The sequence below is a fragment of the Colias eurytheme genome, chromosome 26 (genome assembly GCF_061535395.1).
Source record: "Colias eurytheme isolate Ceu_HAF_F1 chromosome 26, ilColEury1 Martin Lab GWU primary, whole genome shotgun sequence".
NCBI classification, from domain to species: domain Eukaryota; kingdom Metazoa; phylum Arthropoda; class Insecta; order Lepidoptera; family Pieridae; genus Colias; species Colias eurytheme.
This window is the reverse complement of record NC_143005.1, coordinates 1020153-1034679: the sequence shown is the minus strand read 5'-3', so window position 1 is coordinate 1034679 and position 14527 is coordinate 1020153. Positions and strand designations below refer to the sequence as shown.

General features: G+C 35.3%; 3 protein-coding genes across 3 annotated transcripts in view; 2 read left to right on the top strand and 1 right to left on the bottom strand.

Annotated features, from left to right (window-relative positions):
• Positions 1-604: 604 nt before the first annotated feature.
• On the top strand, positions 605-3031 carry LOC149897013 (uncharacterized). Its single transcript, XM_090116669.1, has 5 exons — positions 605-675; positions 1415-1562; positions 1771-1894; positions 2255-2440; positions 2865-3031. Exons 1-5 carry the CDS (start codon positions 605-607, stop codon positions 3029-3031), a joined length of 696 nt encoding a protein of 231 aa, XP_089972795.1.
• A 505-nt stretch (positions 3032-3536) lies between these two features.
• On the top strand, positions 3537-11363 carry LOC149897012 (uncharacterized). Its single transcript, XM_090116625.1, has 6 exons — positions 3537-3616; positions 4004-4148; positions 4528-4632; positions 8918-9038; positions 10523-10702; positions 11263-11363. The coding sequence occupies exons 1-6, from the start codon at positions 3537-3539 to the stop codon at positions 11361-11363; spliced, it is 732 nt and encodes a 243-aa protein (XP_089972751.1).
• An 864-nt stretch (positions 11364-12227) lies between these two features.
• RhoGAP102A (Rho GTPase activating protein at 102A) overlaps positions 12228-14527 on the bottom strand; it is a 44076-nt gene continuing 41776 nt past the window's right edge. The window contains exons 11-13 of the mRNA XM_090116785.1: positions 14227-14314; positions 13288-13589; positions 12228-12788 (exon numbers count right to left, since the gene is read on the bottom strand). Of these exons, the coding sequence (XP_089972911.1) occupies positions 12266-12788; positions 13288-13589; positions 14227-14314 (913 nt within the window). The 3' untranslated portion in view covers positions 12228-12265. The remainder of the gene's footprint in view (positions 12789-13287; positions 13590-14226; positions 14315-14527) is intronic.

The window sequence follows — 14527 nt, the reverse complement described above, 5'->3', positions numbered from 1 at the left end:
CATCCTTTTACATGTTAGCAAAAGTTATTGAAGTAGGTATGCGATTTTTCATCAATTTGTTTTTCGAAAACTACAGATTTATTTTTCAAATTATCGCCTATTTTTTTTATCGGGGTTTGGGGGCCCTTTTAACCTCGGGGCCCTGGGCTGCAGCCCATAAAGCCCATGGGTAGATCCGGCCCTGACTATAAACTATCACTACATAGTATTTAAAAACAAAGTCGCTTTCTCTGTCCCTATGTCCCTAGGTCCCTATGTATGCTTAAATCTTTAAAACTACGCAACGGATTTTGATGCGATCTTTTTTAATAGATAGAGTGATTCAAGAGGAAGGTTTTATTATATAATTTATTATGTTTTAGACAAAGCGGGCGAAGCCGCGGGCAGAAAGCTAGTAAAAAATAAACACCTCAGTAGTTACAGACTATGGACATTAACAATATAAAAAATCTGTTAAACAGTCAATTTAATGCCATTTTTAATGTCAATTTTTTATGTAAAGTCCACAGGTCAATCAAAATCAATAGTCATTATTTGTATAAATATTTCTATAAATATCTTTTGTATTTTCTGTTTACTCAAGTTTTGTATACAATCGTGTAAAATGTCCGTTTTCGACGGCGAAATCGAATTTCAGTCTGTTTACATGGTTGATTATGCAAAGAAAAATAAACCGTAAGTTCACTTATACTTTTGAAATAATTTTTAAATAAAATCTCAACAAAAACATGTTGACCTAATACCGGAGCCGTTACGGGATCGCATGGAGCTCATTGATATGTCCGGTGAGATATCCTACTAGTAATATTATAAATGCGAAAGTTTGTGAGGATGTGTATGTCATGTTAAATGATGCCAAGACGCTACAGTAGTGTTTGTTCCAAGCGTCTCTAGTCTCTACATGTCTTAATTCTATTTCTACAAGCCTTAGATTAAAAAGCTTAGTTAAAAAGCTAGGTCGCTTTGCGACCTTCAGTCGGTAAAAGTTTATAATATATTACAATTACAATAGTATTTGTGCCTTACTAAACGGCCAAATCCATACTAATATTATAAATGCGAAAGTAACTCTGTCTGTCTGTCTGTTACTCAATCACGCCTAAACTACTGAACCAATTTTCATGAAATTTGGTATGAAGATATTTTGATACCCGAGAAAGGACATAGGCTACTTTTTATCCCGGAAAAATGACGCAATCCCGGAAATCCCACGGGAACGGGAACTATGCGGGTTTTTCTTTGACTGCGCGGGTTAAGCCGCGGGTGGAAACCTAGTCACATACATACATATATTGTAACTAAGCTATAGAGTTTGTTAAGTTTTGTTCGTTTAACAAATGTTTGCCCAATACGAGCCCTTCTAAAGCCATGTATACGACGCTCTACTTAACTTCTTAAATCTTTTAATTTCTAGCAAGAGTCCTCGTCGCAAGGCCATAGACGACAATTGTCTCATCGTAGGTCTGAGTCGCGATTCTCTGAAAGCCCGTGAGGAACCACGCAAATGTCCTGATGTGTTGTGCCCTATCGATTTTGAACATTACAAGACAGCTGTTGAGAGGGTGATGCCGTGATGGGCTTTTATATTTTTTAATAATATCTACTGTATGATTCCAGTAGTAACGTGTTCTAATTAGAATTAGAATATTTAGATATCTATTTACTGCCTACTCTACCATCGTAAAATCAATTTTTTTTTATTAGAACATACATGGAAATTTAAGTATAAACTGTTATTGAAATAGCGTTTTTTTTTCTAATACGCTTCAGTTTGCTGAAGATTACCCAATAGCAACGAAAAAATACATGAGCAAGGACATTGACCCCACTCCTGTAGACCATGAGATTCAGGACTTGAAAAGGACCGAGTATCTAACGAAGTATTGCTCCAGAGGTAATCTTTTATATCTACATATATAAATTACATACCTATATGTTATTAGGTCCCTATTTATGCTGTCACCTGTTGCGAGTAAATCTCAAATAATAAAACACGCTAACTGCATATGTATCTCTCGTTAAAGTTACCTATGAGAGCCTTTTCAATAGGGAGAACAGAGACATAATTTAACCCGAAATTTACCTGCTATTAGTTAGAACATAGGCCATGGAAATATAAAATACCCCAGACTACCAGATATATTCGCATTATCATTACAAATTTTTCTTACTTAATCCTATTATAAATTTCCTACCACATTCATCCTATTGTCGCTTTTACCAAAACTAAAAAGTAAAACATCGCTAAATGCAGAACTACCCTTCATGTCTGTGAACCTGGCGCGTCGAGCCCGCGCGTTGCAGACACTCCGCTTGCCAGACGACATCTACATACCAGACACTAGCCAGAAGGGATCGTACAGACCCCCCAAGCCGGAGAAATACGCTGACCCACCGTCCGCTATGTCTATGAAACCTAAGTTTGATAATTCTTTAACGAGTAAGTTTAAGTGTTAAGTTATGTTTTTCAAGAGATGCGTGTGCGATGATAAACAGTCAAGGAATTTTTCTTGTCGTTTATTTTTATGAATCATGGCATCATATAAACTATTAGTCAATTAAATTTACCTTTACCAATTTACCATCTCCTTTAGCCGAAGCTTTGTACATGTTTTTCTTTTATGTTCTTTCTGTATATCTATGTATTTCTTATGTGTGTGTAAGTGTTAATTAAATAAACTGCTACAGCAATATCGTAACACATGTATAGAATGTATAGATAACATCTTCGAAAAAAAAGAGATCTATTAATCATATCATTTTTTAAACTGCTGCACTTTATCCTAAGTTACCATTTATCGTAAATTTAATTATACCTTTATCGTAAATTTAATTATAAGATAAACATTTTATGTCATTTTCAGAGGAACTCCGCCGCATCTTGCGCGTGCGCACCGGCGACACAAGTTACGGCGTCAGTCACGACCTCCTCGCGCGTGTGGTGTTAGAAAAGAACCCCTTTGGACCCGCACGGGAGGAACCCAAATATGGACGGTGGAAGAATCGATACTTTTACACGTATAGACTGTAGTTTTGCTTGATTGTATGATTGGTTTGGTAATAAAGATTTGAAATGACATTGCGTTTTTCAATTTCATACTTTTTTTATTATATATAAAACACCCTTGCTCGTGCTCTTTTAAGAAACAATTCGATATATTTTAATTAACTTCCTAGTTTTCATGGCAATTTACTTAGAAATATTATGTACCACTTATTTATTACCTACATGAAAAAATATCGTAAAAATCCCTTGAGTTCGTCGATGTGTGGGCGATGTGTACCTACAGTCGAATTGAGAAACTCCTCTTTTTGATGTCGTTTCAAAATTGTAATCAATTCGCATGCAAACTATTTTAATATCAACAAATGAGGTCTATCAATTATTTGAAGTTGTAATCTAGGTGACATCCACCTAACAACGTCACAATGTAGCGCCCATAATATTTGATACTTATAACTTATAGTTTTACACAATGTGAATCGTTTAAAATTAATAGTGTGATGGAAATTATATAGTTTAAGTAAACACAATCATGGATCATTATTTAACAACATACAGGAAGGACTATCTCTGGCCCAATTTGCCGGGAGCTGGTGGAGGCGGTATTGCAGAGTATGTTTTTTTAAAGTATAAAGTACTAGGTAGCTTTCCATCCGCGTAATCTTATGAAATTACCATGGTAAGGAGATGCGGTAAAAAGAAGCTTTCACCACTCTCTAGGCTCCTAATTATAGACACAAAAATCATATACATAATATAGCTACGGTGCGGTGCTAAAAATCATATCATAATAAAAATGCACGCGAGTGTGCAATGTGCATACTGCATAATTAATGTATTTGTTGTACATACTAAATGGAATAACAACAGCTAATGTATTCAAATTGATTCCTTCTCAATCACACACACTATAATATGTTTTTACTCTGTTCAATACATTAACATACGTTGTAATTAACAACGTATTGAACAGATAAACTACTCATTTTTCCCACATAGTGTCCCCAAGCTATCAGGGGAGGAGCTAGCCTTCTACCAGGCATGCATGCAGCACACGAGACCGCCGGACTGCCGCTGCCCGCAGTACTCCGGCGAGCAGGTGCAGCTGCCGCCTGGCAAGGAGGGAGGATGGAGTCGGAATGAGGTATGAGTCACTTAATTCAATATTTTAGCATTTCTCTCTAAATATTATATGAGACAACAATTTATGAAAGCACCTTTTTAGCTTTAATAGAACTATTCATATTGTCAGAAAGAAATCCTAGACATTTTCGTGATATCATTTCTAATATATTCCATCAAATTAGCCACTAAGTTTTTTTTCAAAGTGCTCCAAAAAGCCGTTACACGTCGACTTGCATAGTCTTTCATATCTATCTATACATTTTAATTAAGCCTGCTCTACGGTCTATGTCTACAGCCTCATCGAACAGAAATGCTTCTAAGGTATAAATATTTAAAAGCATTTCTATTATTTTCTAATTCTGTTGTTCAATAACAAAATATATATTTTTCATTGTTAGTTAATGGGACCGATGTTGGATCCAAAACTGTACCCAGTACGAGTGGCAGCCAGCCCGGAGTCACCCACGTCGCGGTATGATCAGCCCAATGCATTCTTGGACAAGGTAATTATTTTTATAATTTAATTATTGTAACTAGCTGTATAGTATTTCTAAAGCTAATGTATCATTCATACGTAGGCTACAACACTGCTATATCATAAAAATCAATTCATTGTTTTTGCGTAAAAGAATAAGCAAATATCCAATATCCATCCATACATCCTAACAAACTTTCACGTTTATAATACTAATGAAATAACAGTACGTAAACAGATTATTGATGAGAGAGCGGCAATCATAGCATATCATGGTTATGTTTCATCGTTGCTTCGGTATGGTCTTATTTTATGGGGCAACTCTACAAACGTAAAAAAAGTCTTTATAGCTCAGAAAAGGTGTGTCAGAGCAATATGACACACCTTTTCTGAGCTATAAAGACAGAAATATAAGGAGTAGGGCCCTTAGAAAGTTGTCGAGACTTATTTAAGCGACTCGGACTTTTAACACTTACTTCTTTATACATCTTGGAGGTTGGAATATTTGTAAAACAGCATCCCTATATGTACATTAAAAGTTGTCAAAATAGTCAGTACCCAACCAGGGATCCTCACAGATTGCAACTTCCAATTTGTCGCACTGCTTTATGTAGCAAAAACAGCCATGTTATGAGTGCGAAGATATATAACGGAATCCCAATGGCATTTAAGGAATTGCCCATGCAATTGTTTAAACTTAAATTAAAAAAGTGGCTGCAATCTCATTGCTTTTATAATATAAATGAGTTCTTTGCTTGTAAACACTAAAGATAGATAATAATAATAACTGTAATCTAAAATGTTAAAATTAATCTAAAAATATATTGTATTTTAGTGAGTTAAATACACATAAATATTTGTATGCCAGTTTGCTGGCGAGTTGTGCGGACTTTATTGTAATATATTATTGTAAAACCTTGTATTAACCACAATTCCTGCAAATATAAAAAAAAAAAAAAAAATACGACTTACTATAATTGTATGTAACTATTGTAACTTATTGTGTGTATTAAATGTGTAAACTTATTTTATGTAATTGAGTGGATTTCAACAACTAGCATTTTTTTACTAATTTTGGTGGAAATTTTTGTTTATGATTTTTTTTTATTCAATTTGATTTTAGGTGTTAGATAGTACTATCTTTTAATTAAATTATCAACAAGAATAAGAATATTCCCATAAATAATCATGTTATTCCTGACACCGAAATTGACCTCCCACCAAAATTGGTTTTTTGACACCAAAATTGAAAATGATACCACCAAAATTGTTACACCCCACCAAAATTATATTTGGATGGAAAAAAACCTTGTACTGCAATAAAAAAATGAAAAATAATAATAAAAATAATTTGGAAAATCCAAAAGTGCACGCCTCATAATTTTTTTTAATAAATATTTATTAATTATTATTTTTGTTTATTTAATAACAATTAAACCACATCGAATCAGACCCTGAAAAATGAAAGGGTTCTATTCCTGAGCATACTCAAGCGTAAGAGAAAAAAAAAGACTCGATTAGTAAAGTATTTCGGTCGCTATCGTGTTAACAAGAAAAAGGATCCGCACATACAGACACACGGACGTCCAAGACAGAACTTTTTTAAACTGTTTTTTAACTAGTTTAAATAACAAAAATGACATCAAAAATATCATGAACGTTAAAAATAGTGTTTTTTCTTAATATGTGTGTGTATGTATTATCTTACAAGTGCAATGTATGATACATAAAGACATTTTAAGTTTGAAAAATCAGATGTTTTGCGCGAAGTGACAGTAGTACCCACCTCAACGCTTCGCTTATGAGGCGTGCAATTGCCTTTTGGTAACAGATCTGCTGACTGCCTTGGCTGGCTTGCCTGCCTGAATAACTTTACCTTAAAATTCATGTCATGTAAAGCTAGCGTGCAGCTTTAAAGATGGACAGAACATGTACTAGTATATAAAGATGAATCCTAATGGCTGTACCTACTTATATATTTTGAAGACCAACAACCTCAAACCTCACATTTACGTAGTAAACAGGCAACCGTAGTTTTTTCACAAGTCAAAGTATTTAAGACCTCTGTTATGGAATTTTCAAGAATAATCTTGTTGTTCTTCAGAGATGATATTACAAACTCCATATTAGCATGCGTTTTACACATGCACGTCTCACGGTTTTCGATTCTTGGCTTAATAACCCAAAATGGTCTCATTCTTGTAAAAGTAATATAGCTTATAGGCGGGTACCCATTCTCAAGATATTTTCGATGTAAATTTCTTAGAGAATCATTCCAATATCGTTTTTGCTTTCTCAATCCACCTCTTGTTATATAATCTTGCTTGCCTGGACAAATTCGACTATTTTCATCATCTTCAAAGAAGTTTTTCACAATATTGCGTAGTCTTTTTTGTTTAGGACTGATTGATTTAGGACTTACCTTACGTTTGCTACACCCAACCTTAACTTATCTTCATCTTTCTTTCCAAACTCTCAAGTCTTTTTCTATACAAAAACTTTTGTTGTTGTTCCTTCAGAAGAGCTTTCTTAAGTAATCTTATTTTGGACTTTTTCTGTTCTCGGTATTTTCTAAGTTGGTTGTTCAGTTCTCGTTTAAAGATGCTACTTGTAGAAATATCTGACTGTGGACTGTTTCGCCCAGACATAGAACTGGGAGAGTGTATGCAGCTTATGTTGGGACTTATAAATGGAGAAGCGGTCTCATTAACGGGTGTGCTTCTTTGAATAGCATCGATGGATAAAGTTTCTTCAATCGGAGCAGCAGGAGCAGCTTCAACGGTAAAAGTAAGACTTTTGTTATGGGATCGCAAAACTCGAGGTGAATTTGAAATTGGCTGATGTGTTTGCTGTGACGTAGGCTGTGACGTTGTTTCGATGGGTAAATTATGTAGTGGAATGTAGCTGGACAGTATTGAAGGTAAACCTCTTCGTTTTTTTCTTTCACAGTACGCTTTGAAGTTAATATAATTTCGTCTCTGTTTCAGTCTACGGGCTCGAGGTGGTAATTCGGACAACGCACGGTACAATTTTGCCTTCAGCTTTCTTTCTGTGGTATCTTTCGCGTTCTTTTCTTCTCAGTTCTTCAAGCTTGAGAGGATCTTTTCTGATGTTTTCTTTTCTCTTTCTTTCTGACTCTCTCTTGCTTTGTATCTGCTCTGCTCTAGTTTGTTTAGTTTTTTTCTTTGGATTCCTGTAACAGAATACCTTCTTAATTTGAAAATATCTATCTATAGGATAAAAAAATAGTGTTATGTAGGGTGAATATTGTAAAATTACGAGGCAAGGGAAAGGAGGGCACAAGGCGGTACATTGTGCTATCATCATAATATTTCGACTCATATTCGATTTCATAGTAATTACGTTAATATTTAGTTCGATTTATTAATTGATTTTATAATTTTGGTCTCATGAAGCAATGTTGGTTTTAGTAAATAAACATTTTTATTTGAATTTTCTAATTTTGGTGTAAGGAAGCAATTTTGGTGGGTCTAAAAATGCCACCAAAACCACCAAAATTGTCCCACCAAAATTGGAAATTGCAAGAAAAAAATTCTTAAAAAAAAACTACGTGTACTAAAATAATAACATATTTACTAAACAATAAACAAACCAAAACTCTACTAATACTCAAAATAACAATAAAATATTACTGTCACAAGTATGATTATTTAAGTACACCAAAATTGCATAAAATCGGGGGTGTTGCAATGAAACTGTTTACTTACATTTTTTGCGGGAAACTGGTACGACACAGCACACAACCACCTGCTAAGCCGGTTAGCGCGTGACTAAATGAAGTGCATAACGTAAATTGTATGCTTTAGAAATCACTGGTGTTTTGTAGAAATATCGTTTTGTAAATGACACCAAAATTAGAAAATTCTCGGCGACAGACCTAAATTGTGCCTGTAAAACTATACTACAGTACTTAATATAATTAAATTGATATATTTTGAATGGTCAACTATTATAAAACGACTACATAAAAATTAAAATCGAATCCTACGTCTAGTTTTTAGTTAATCGATCTTGATATTGAGTGAAGTAGGTCGGCGACAAGCCACCAAAATTGGAAATCGCCTATATTTACTTCATTTTCTTGGAAAATAATAATTATTTTTAAACTATAATGATAGGGTCATATTATAAACATTGTGCTTTACGATTAAAACAAAAAATAAAAACAATATCTTGAAAAAATAGGATAGTTTTCAGCCTTGCCGCGTAAAAAAGCGGTTTGGGAAATCCACCCAATTAACAAATGGGCGAAAATAAAATATTTTATACTTATTCCTATATTACTTTCACAGTTACAGTCAAAGTATCCAATGCTGTATAGCATCCTACAGAATGAAGCTTCACCAGAATTGAAACAGAGAATCGATCGTGACAGAAACAAGACGACGTACCAGGTTGATTTCTGCGAATCAGGTTTGTAATAATAAATATTTTTTAACAGACATATTGACATCCCTAAGGCAGGTATCCTTCCTTTAGGCGGGTAATGATTTTTAACACGATATGATCCATTTTCCCATTTTATTTGTTAGATTCAGAATACGCATTCATAAAGGGAAAATTGTTTCTTTAAGCAATTTTTATATTAGTCCTTAGCCCCTATTCATTAAACTACTCTGTAATGTATTACAACTACGGTTATGAACCTACCTACAAACATGCATCGACTGAAAAGTCGTAATTTATGTTCACACAGGTTTTCGATTTCGTATTACGAATGTAATTTGTGTACAGTATCTATAAAAATGTGTTTTATATCACCCTTCGCTTAGTCTACATCGCAATCACGCTTTTTAACAAATTTATTCTATCTGGCAACGTCAGACTCACGTGCATCGCGAATTTTCGTGTCACGCCTCAAGCGTGGCTCTGATTGGTTGTCTAACCTTAGATGCTATAAGTTTTCTAACAAAAAAAAAATAAGGGCTTCGAAAATGACAAAAATTAGGCTACTGAAATATTTTTATTAGATTTGTCGTGAATTTGAAAAGCTGTTGATTTTACTGTTTCATATAGGGCATGCACCCGGGTTTACCCGGTTCCGAAAAACCCGGGTAAACCCGGGTTTTTTGATGATCTTGAGAACCGGGTCTGAATAGTATGAAACCCAGTTCTCCCGGTTCCGACCAAAATATTAAAATATGAAGTATTATTTATATGCTGATAGAAATCTAAATAACAAGACACATAGAAGTGCTATAATGTCATAATTCGTATGAAAACCGCTGTCGCCAAAATCAACACATTCAAACCGAAAGCTAAACAGTACACACAAGTAAACTATGCCTTTTATTGGACAGCTTGATTTTAGTGAAAACTAACTTAACTATTAAATTAAGCTTTTGAATATGTATCCTAACGCACGAATTTACGGTTTATTTTAGAATAACATCCCTAAGTATATGAGACTTTTTGCTCCAATACGAACAAACGTGATAATAAGAATGGTCGACTGTGTCATTCATTGTTATTTCGATTACTATGGTGACACTCGTAATACTTGTAAATATTCTATAATTTTAAGGAAAAACGGCATTATTTCTAAAAAAAAATATTTTCCGATGAAATATTATTCCTTTATAAGTATAATTACAACTTGTGGAAGAATTTCCGCAATGGGAATTGCTGAAACACACCATGTAAACACTCATACGTCTCCAGAGCAACTGAACAGTGACAAATGCACTGGTGATGTGAAAATCACCTGAGTGGCGACAAGGTCACGCACGCTTACGACTTCTAGTGTCTTGTTATTTAGATTTCTATGATTTTGCTGCATTATTTTAAAATCTACCAACTGCTAAGCTTATTTCATTAATTTCATCTTGTCAAGTTCGAATGGTAGATGAGTCACTATTTTCTTAATGCGAATGAACTATAAGTTTATTACATTCCAGGTCCTGGCGCCAAATTCGAAGGACTTCAACGTGCAGCTGACGAGAGCGGTACGGGTCCGTGCGCACAGCCCATGCGGCTGCCGGGCGACCCGTGCCGCGTGGGGCCTAAACCCCGCATGACTACGCCTAAGACGATATCCAAGCAAGGGGGAGGCGCTAGCGAGCCACGGGCTAAGTGCGGTGTGTAGATTTTCTTTATCTTATATATAAAAATGAATCGCAAAATGTGTTGGTAAGCGCATAACTCGAGAACGGCTGAACCGATTTCGATAATTCTTTTTTTATTATATTCCTTGAAGTACGAGGATGGTTTTTATGTAGAGAAAACGTAAATATGTACCACGGGCGAAGCCGGGGCGGACCGCTAGTTATATAATAATTATTGTTGAATAGTGTAGAATAGATTTGTGTTAAATGTATTCAATAGAATTTGGCTGTTATTATGTATGTATTGCCTATATTAAGATGATAAATGGCTTGTTAAAGTGTATTTGTAGAAATAAATGTTTGAAGTTGAATTGGAAAAAATAAAAGCTTGTAACATATACAGATTCTTATTTAACAAAAGGAGAGTCTGTGTCCAGTTCTGGCTATTGTAATTTTTTACATTATCGGCTAATCAAATATTTAATTTTGACCAATTATGATGATTGTAGTTGATCAACAAAATTTTCACGAAATATAAAATTTTGAAGTTGATAATTTCTTTATTATTATTCTTCAATTTAATATTTTTACAGAAACTACGTCAGCCGTGCCCCCGCTCGGTAAGACCGAGTACCAGGATGGAGTGTCGAAACTTGGAGGCATTATTATGCGAGACAAACTACATAGAAGATGAAATAACAGTGTATTGGAGAAATCTTCGTGTTTTTGATCTTTGACTTTTTATTAAAGAGAGATCTATAGTAAATTGTTGTTTTATTTATAAGTTTACTAGCTTTCCGCCCGCGGCTTCGCCCGCTTTGTCTAAAACATAATAAATTATATACTAAAACCTTCCTCTTGAATCACTATCTATTAAAAAAAAAACCGCATCAAAATCCGTTGCGTAGTTTTAAAGATTTAAGCATACATAGGGACATAGGGACAGAGGAAGCGACTTTGTTTTATACTATGTAGTGATTTCATATCAATGAGATGGTTACATGTGTAAGTTGAAGAAAGGCTTTGTCTACAGATTATATTAGGATTTAACATTAGGATTATAGGATACAATAGGATAACATACAAGTTTTATTTATTTCTCGAAACAAAGCGCTTTAGTTATATTACTTTTGTTTAATATCTATATTGTTATGTACTACTAGCGGTCCGCCCCGGCTTCGCCCGTGGTACATATTTACGTTTTCTCTACATAAGAACCATCCTCGTACTTCAAGGAATATAATAAAAAAAGAATTATCGAAATCGGTCCACCACGCGTGATGCCGTGTCCAAGGAAAACGGGTTTCATTTTTATACATATAGAATAGATGATATGATAAATTAAGTAATTTTCTCATTATATTGTGCAAGTAGGAGGTTATTTACATGATTTCCTGTGGCTGTTCATTATTTTTCTAAGGGTAAGAAATAATTCATCCTAGCAACGTAACCTATAATTATGAAAGTGTGTAACTAAAAATAAAGCAAGTTATCAACAACATCCATTGATACTATTTAAAGGGGGTGAAACTCATGAAATAAAACGAATATAAAGATAAATAGACGTTTATGTATAAAAGCAATGTATACAATGTGTCATGCGGGTCGAGTCTGCGCGCTTGAGATAAGCTCGCCCCGCTTGTAAAGCATTGTGCCCTCTCTCCTCTCTTCTCTCCTTTCTTCTCTTCTTACAGCTTGTTCTTCTCTTCTGACAGTCTGATCTTCTCTTCTTACAGCTTGCTCTTCTCTCCTGACAGTTCTGTCATCTCTTCTGACAGAATGGTCATCTTTCTTGCTTGTGTCGTTCCTTTTGACTTCGTGTCTGATCTCTTCCCGCCTCAAGTGGTCCGTTCTGACAGCTATGTCAGTTTTTCTGGCACTTTGGTCACTTTTGATACTGTCACTTCGGACGTGGTCACTTCTAGCGTTGTCACTTCGAGCGTGGTCACTTCTGGTACTGTCACTTCTAGCGTGGTCACTTTTGTGGTCATTTCTGACACTGTGGTCATTTCTGACTTCTTCCCGCCGCACTTCACGCGATATTCTGGTGGCGCGTGAAATGGAGGTTTCATCGTGTTGCCTCACGATTACTGCTCTCGCATCTGAGGTATTGCGTTCTCTGAAATGTGACATAAAGAAATTAGAAAATAGAATAAAGCTTGTACAATAGAAATGAGTATAAAAAGTAAAAGTGAGTCGATATCTAAATGAGAAATGCATTTTATCTTTTACTAGCTTTCCGCCTGCGGCTTCGCCCGCGTTTTCAAAAAAAACCCGTATAGTTCCCGTTCCCGTGGGATTTCCGGGATAAAACCTAGCCTATGTCACTCAGAAATGATGTAGCTTTCCAACAGTGAAAGAATTTTTCAAATCTGCCAAGTAGTTTCGGAGCCTATTCAATTCATACAAACAAACAAACAAACAAAAAATCAAACCTTTCCTCTTTATAATATTTGTCTTTTATAATACACAACAATAAATTCATAACAGCTGTTTAGGAGTTAACGGATTTGCAATTTTAGCACTGGAATTTGAGCAGATTTATATCAATGTTCATTTAACCAATGTTTTTTCTAAAAATGAGTTAATTATGATGATTTTATTAATTGGTTACTCACCGTCCAAAAGCAACGAGCCTTTCAATATCTCTCTGCGAGCGAGTAACTACCGGCGGGGGGCTGGCCGGGGGCGACGACCCCGCGGACCCCGCAGACCCCACCGACCCCGGAGACCCCACGGACCCCGGGGACCCTATCGACCCCGGGGACCCGATGGACCCCAGCGACCCTGGTGATGCTGGTGAGGATCCCACTGCGGAGTCCCGTTTGGCTGAACCGGAGGAAGATGCAGAACGACGCCGTACTGCTGGTATGTGTAGAGAGGCTGTGATCACACACTCGTCTTCTGAACCCACGCCCGCCTGGAAAAGCAATTATAAAAATGAAATGATGGTAATATAACGATGCAGATGTGTCTATGTAATCTAATTTGAAGCAAGTTAAGGTTTAAAAAAATTGAGAATTTAAACTATTTATTTGCAAGAAATGTGGTACAAGGATATACAGATGTTAATACAAGTACAGATTAATGCGAAAATGACAAGAAAATAAAAAAAAAAGCTTTTCAAAGCGTACGTACAATCAGTTCAGAACATTCTGATCTAAGATACTGATAATATACTTTTTTAAGTGATTTAACTGCACCTTATACGTTGTGATTAAATAAATATTTTTTAATAATACGGGATAGAGATATTAAGATAGGTCAAAATGATGACATAGAACATAATGGCACAGTATTACAATATCTATAAATAATATTGTAATACTGTGATAATGGTTTATAATCCATACTAATATTATAAATGCGAAAGTAACACTCTGTACAGTAACAGTCTGTCTGTCTGTTACTCAATCACGCCTAAACTACTGAACCAATTTGCATGAAATTTGGTATGGAGATATTTTGATACCCGAGAAAGGACATAGGCTACCTCTTATTGCGAAATATGTACCACGGGCGAAGCCGGGGCGGACCGCTAGTATTAGTATAAATACCTCGTTATAGTCACTGGCGGAATCATTAGAGTCAGCCGCTGAATCTCTAGCCGCGCTCGCTACACCACTCTCCTCGCTGCTACGAACCCTTCACAAATAAATAAGAGACTCAATAAAATAAATATACTTATTAGAGAAGCGCAATAATCGAGGCTTGGCCTCCGATAAAAAATATGTTCTCTACATTTATAATGGTATCAATAAGTTGAAAATTCACGAAGGTATCGAGTTACAAAACAACAAAAACTAGCTGAAAACCTTCTTTTTTGGGAACAATAAATACTTTTAGTTATCACTTCCA

Excerpts from the sequence above, each read along its gene's own strand:
- LOC149897012 (XM_090116625.1), top strand. The coding sequence starts at position 3,537 with ATGGATCATTATTTAACAACATACAGGAAGGACTATCTCTGGCCCAAT. Across the intron at positions 4,633-8,917 it reads CCAATGCATTCTTGGACAAG|TTACAGTCAAAGTATCCAAT; the intron begins GTAATTATTTTT and ends TTACTTTCACAG. Across the intron at positions 9,039-10,522 it reads GGTTGATTTCTGCGAATCAG|GTCCTGGCGCCAAATTCGAA; the intron begins GTTTGTAATAAT and ends ATTACATTCCAG.
- LOC149897013 (XM_090116669.1), top strand. The coding sequence starts at position 605 with ATGTCCGTTTTCGACGGCGAAATCGAATTTCAGTCTGTTTACATGGTT. Across the intron at positions 1,563-1,770 it reads ACAAGACAGCTGTTGAGAGG|TTTGCTGAAGATTACCCAAT; the intron begins GTGATGCCGTGA and ends AATACGCTTCAG. Across the intron at positions 2,441-2,864 it reads GTTTGATAATTCTTTAACGA|AGGAACTCCGCCGCATCTTG; the intron begins GTAAGTTTAAGT and ends TGTCATTTTCAG.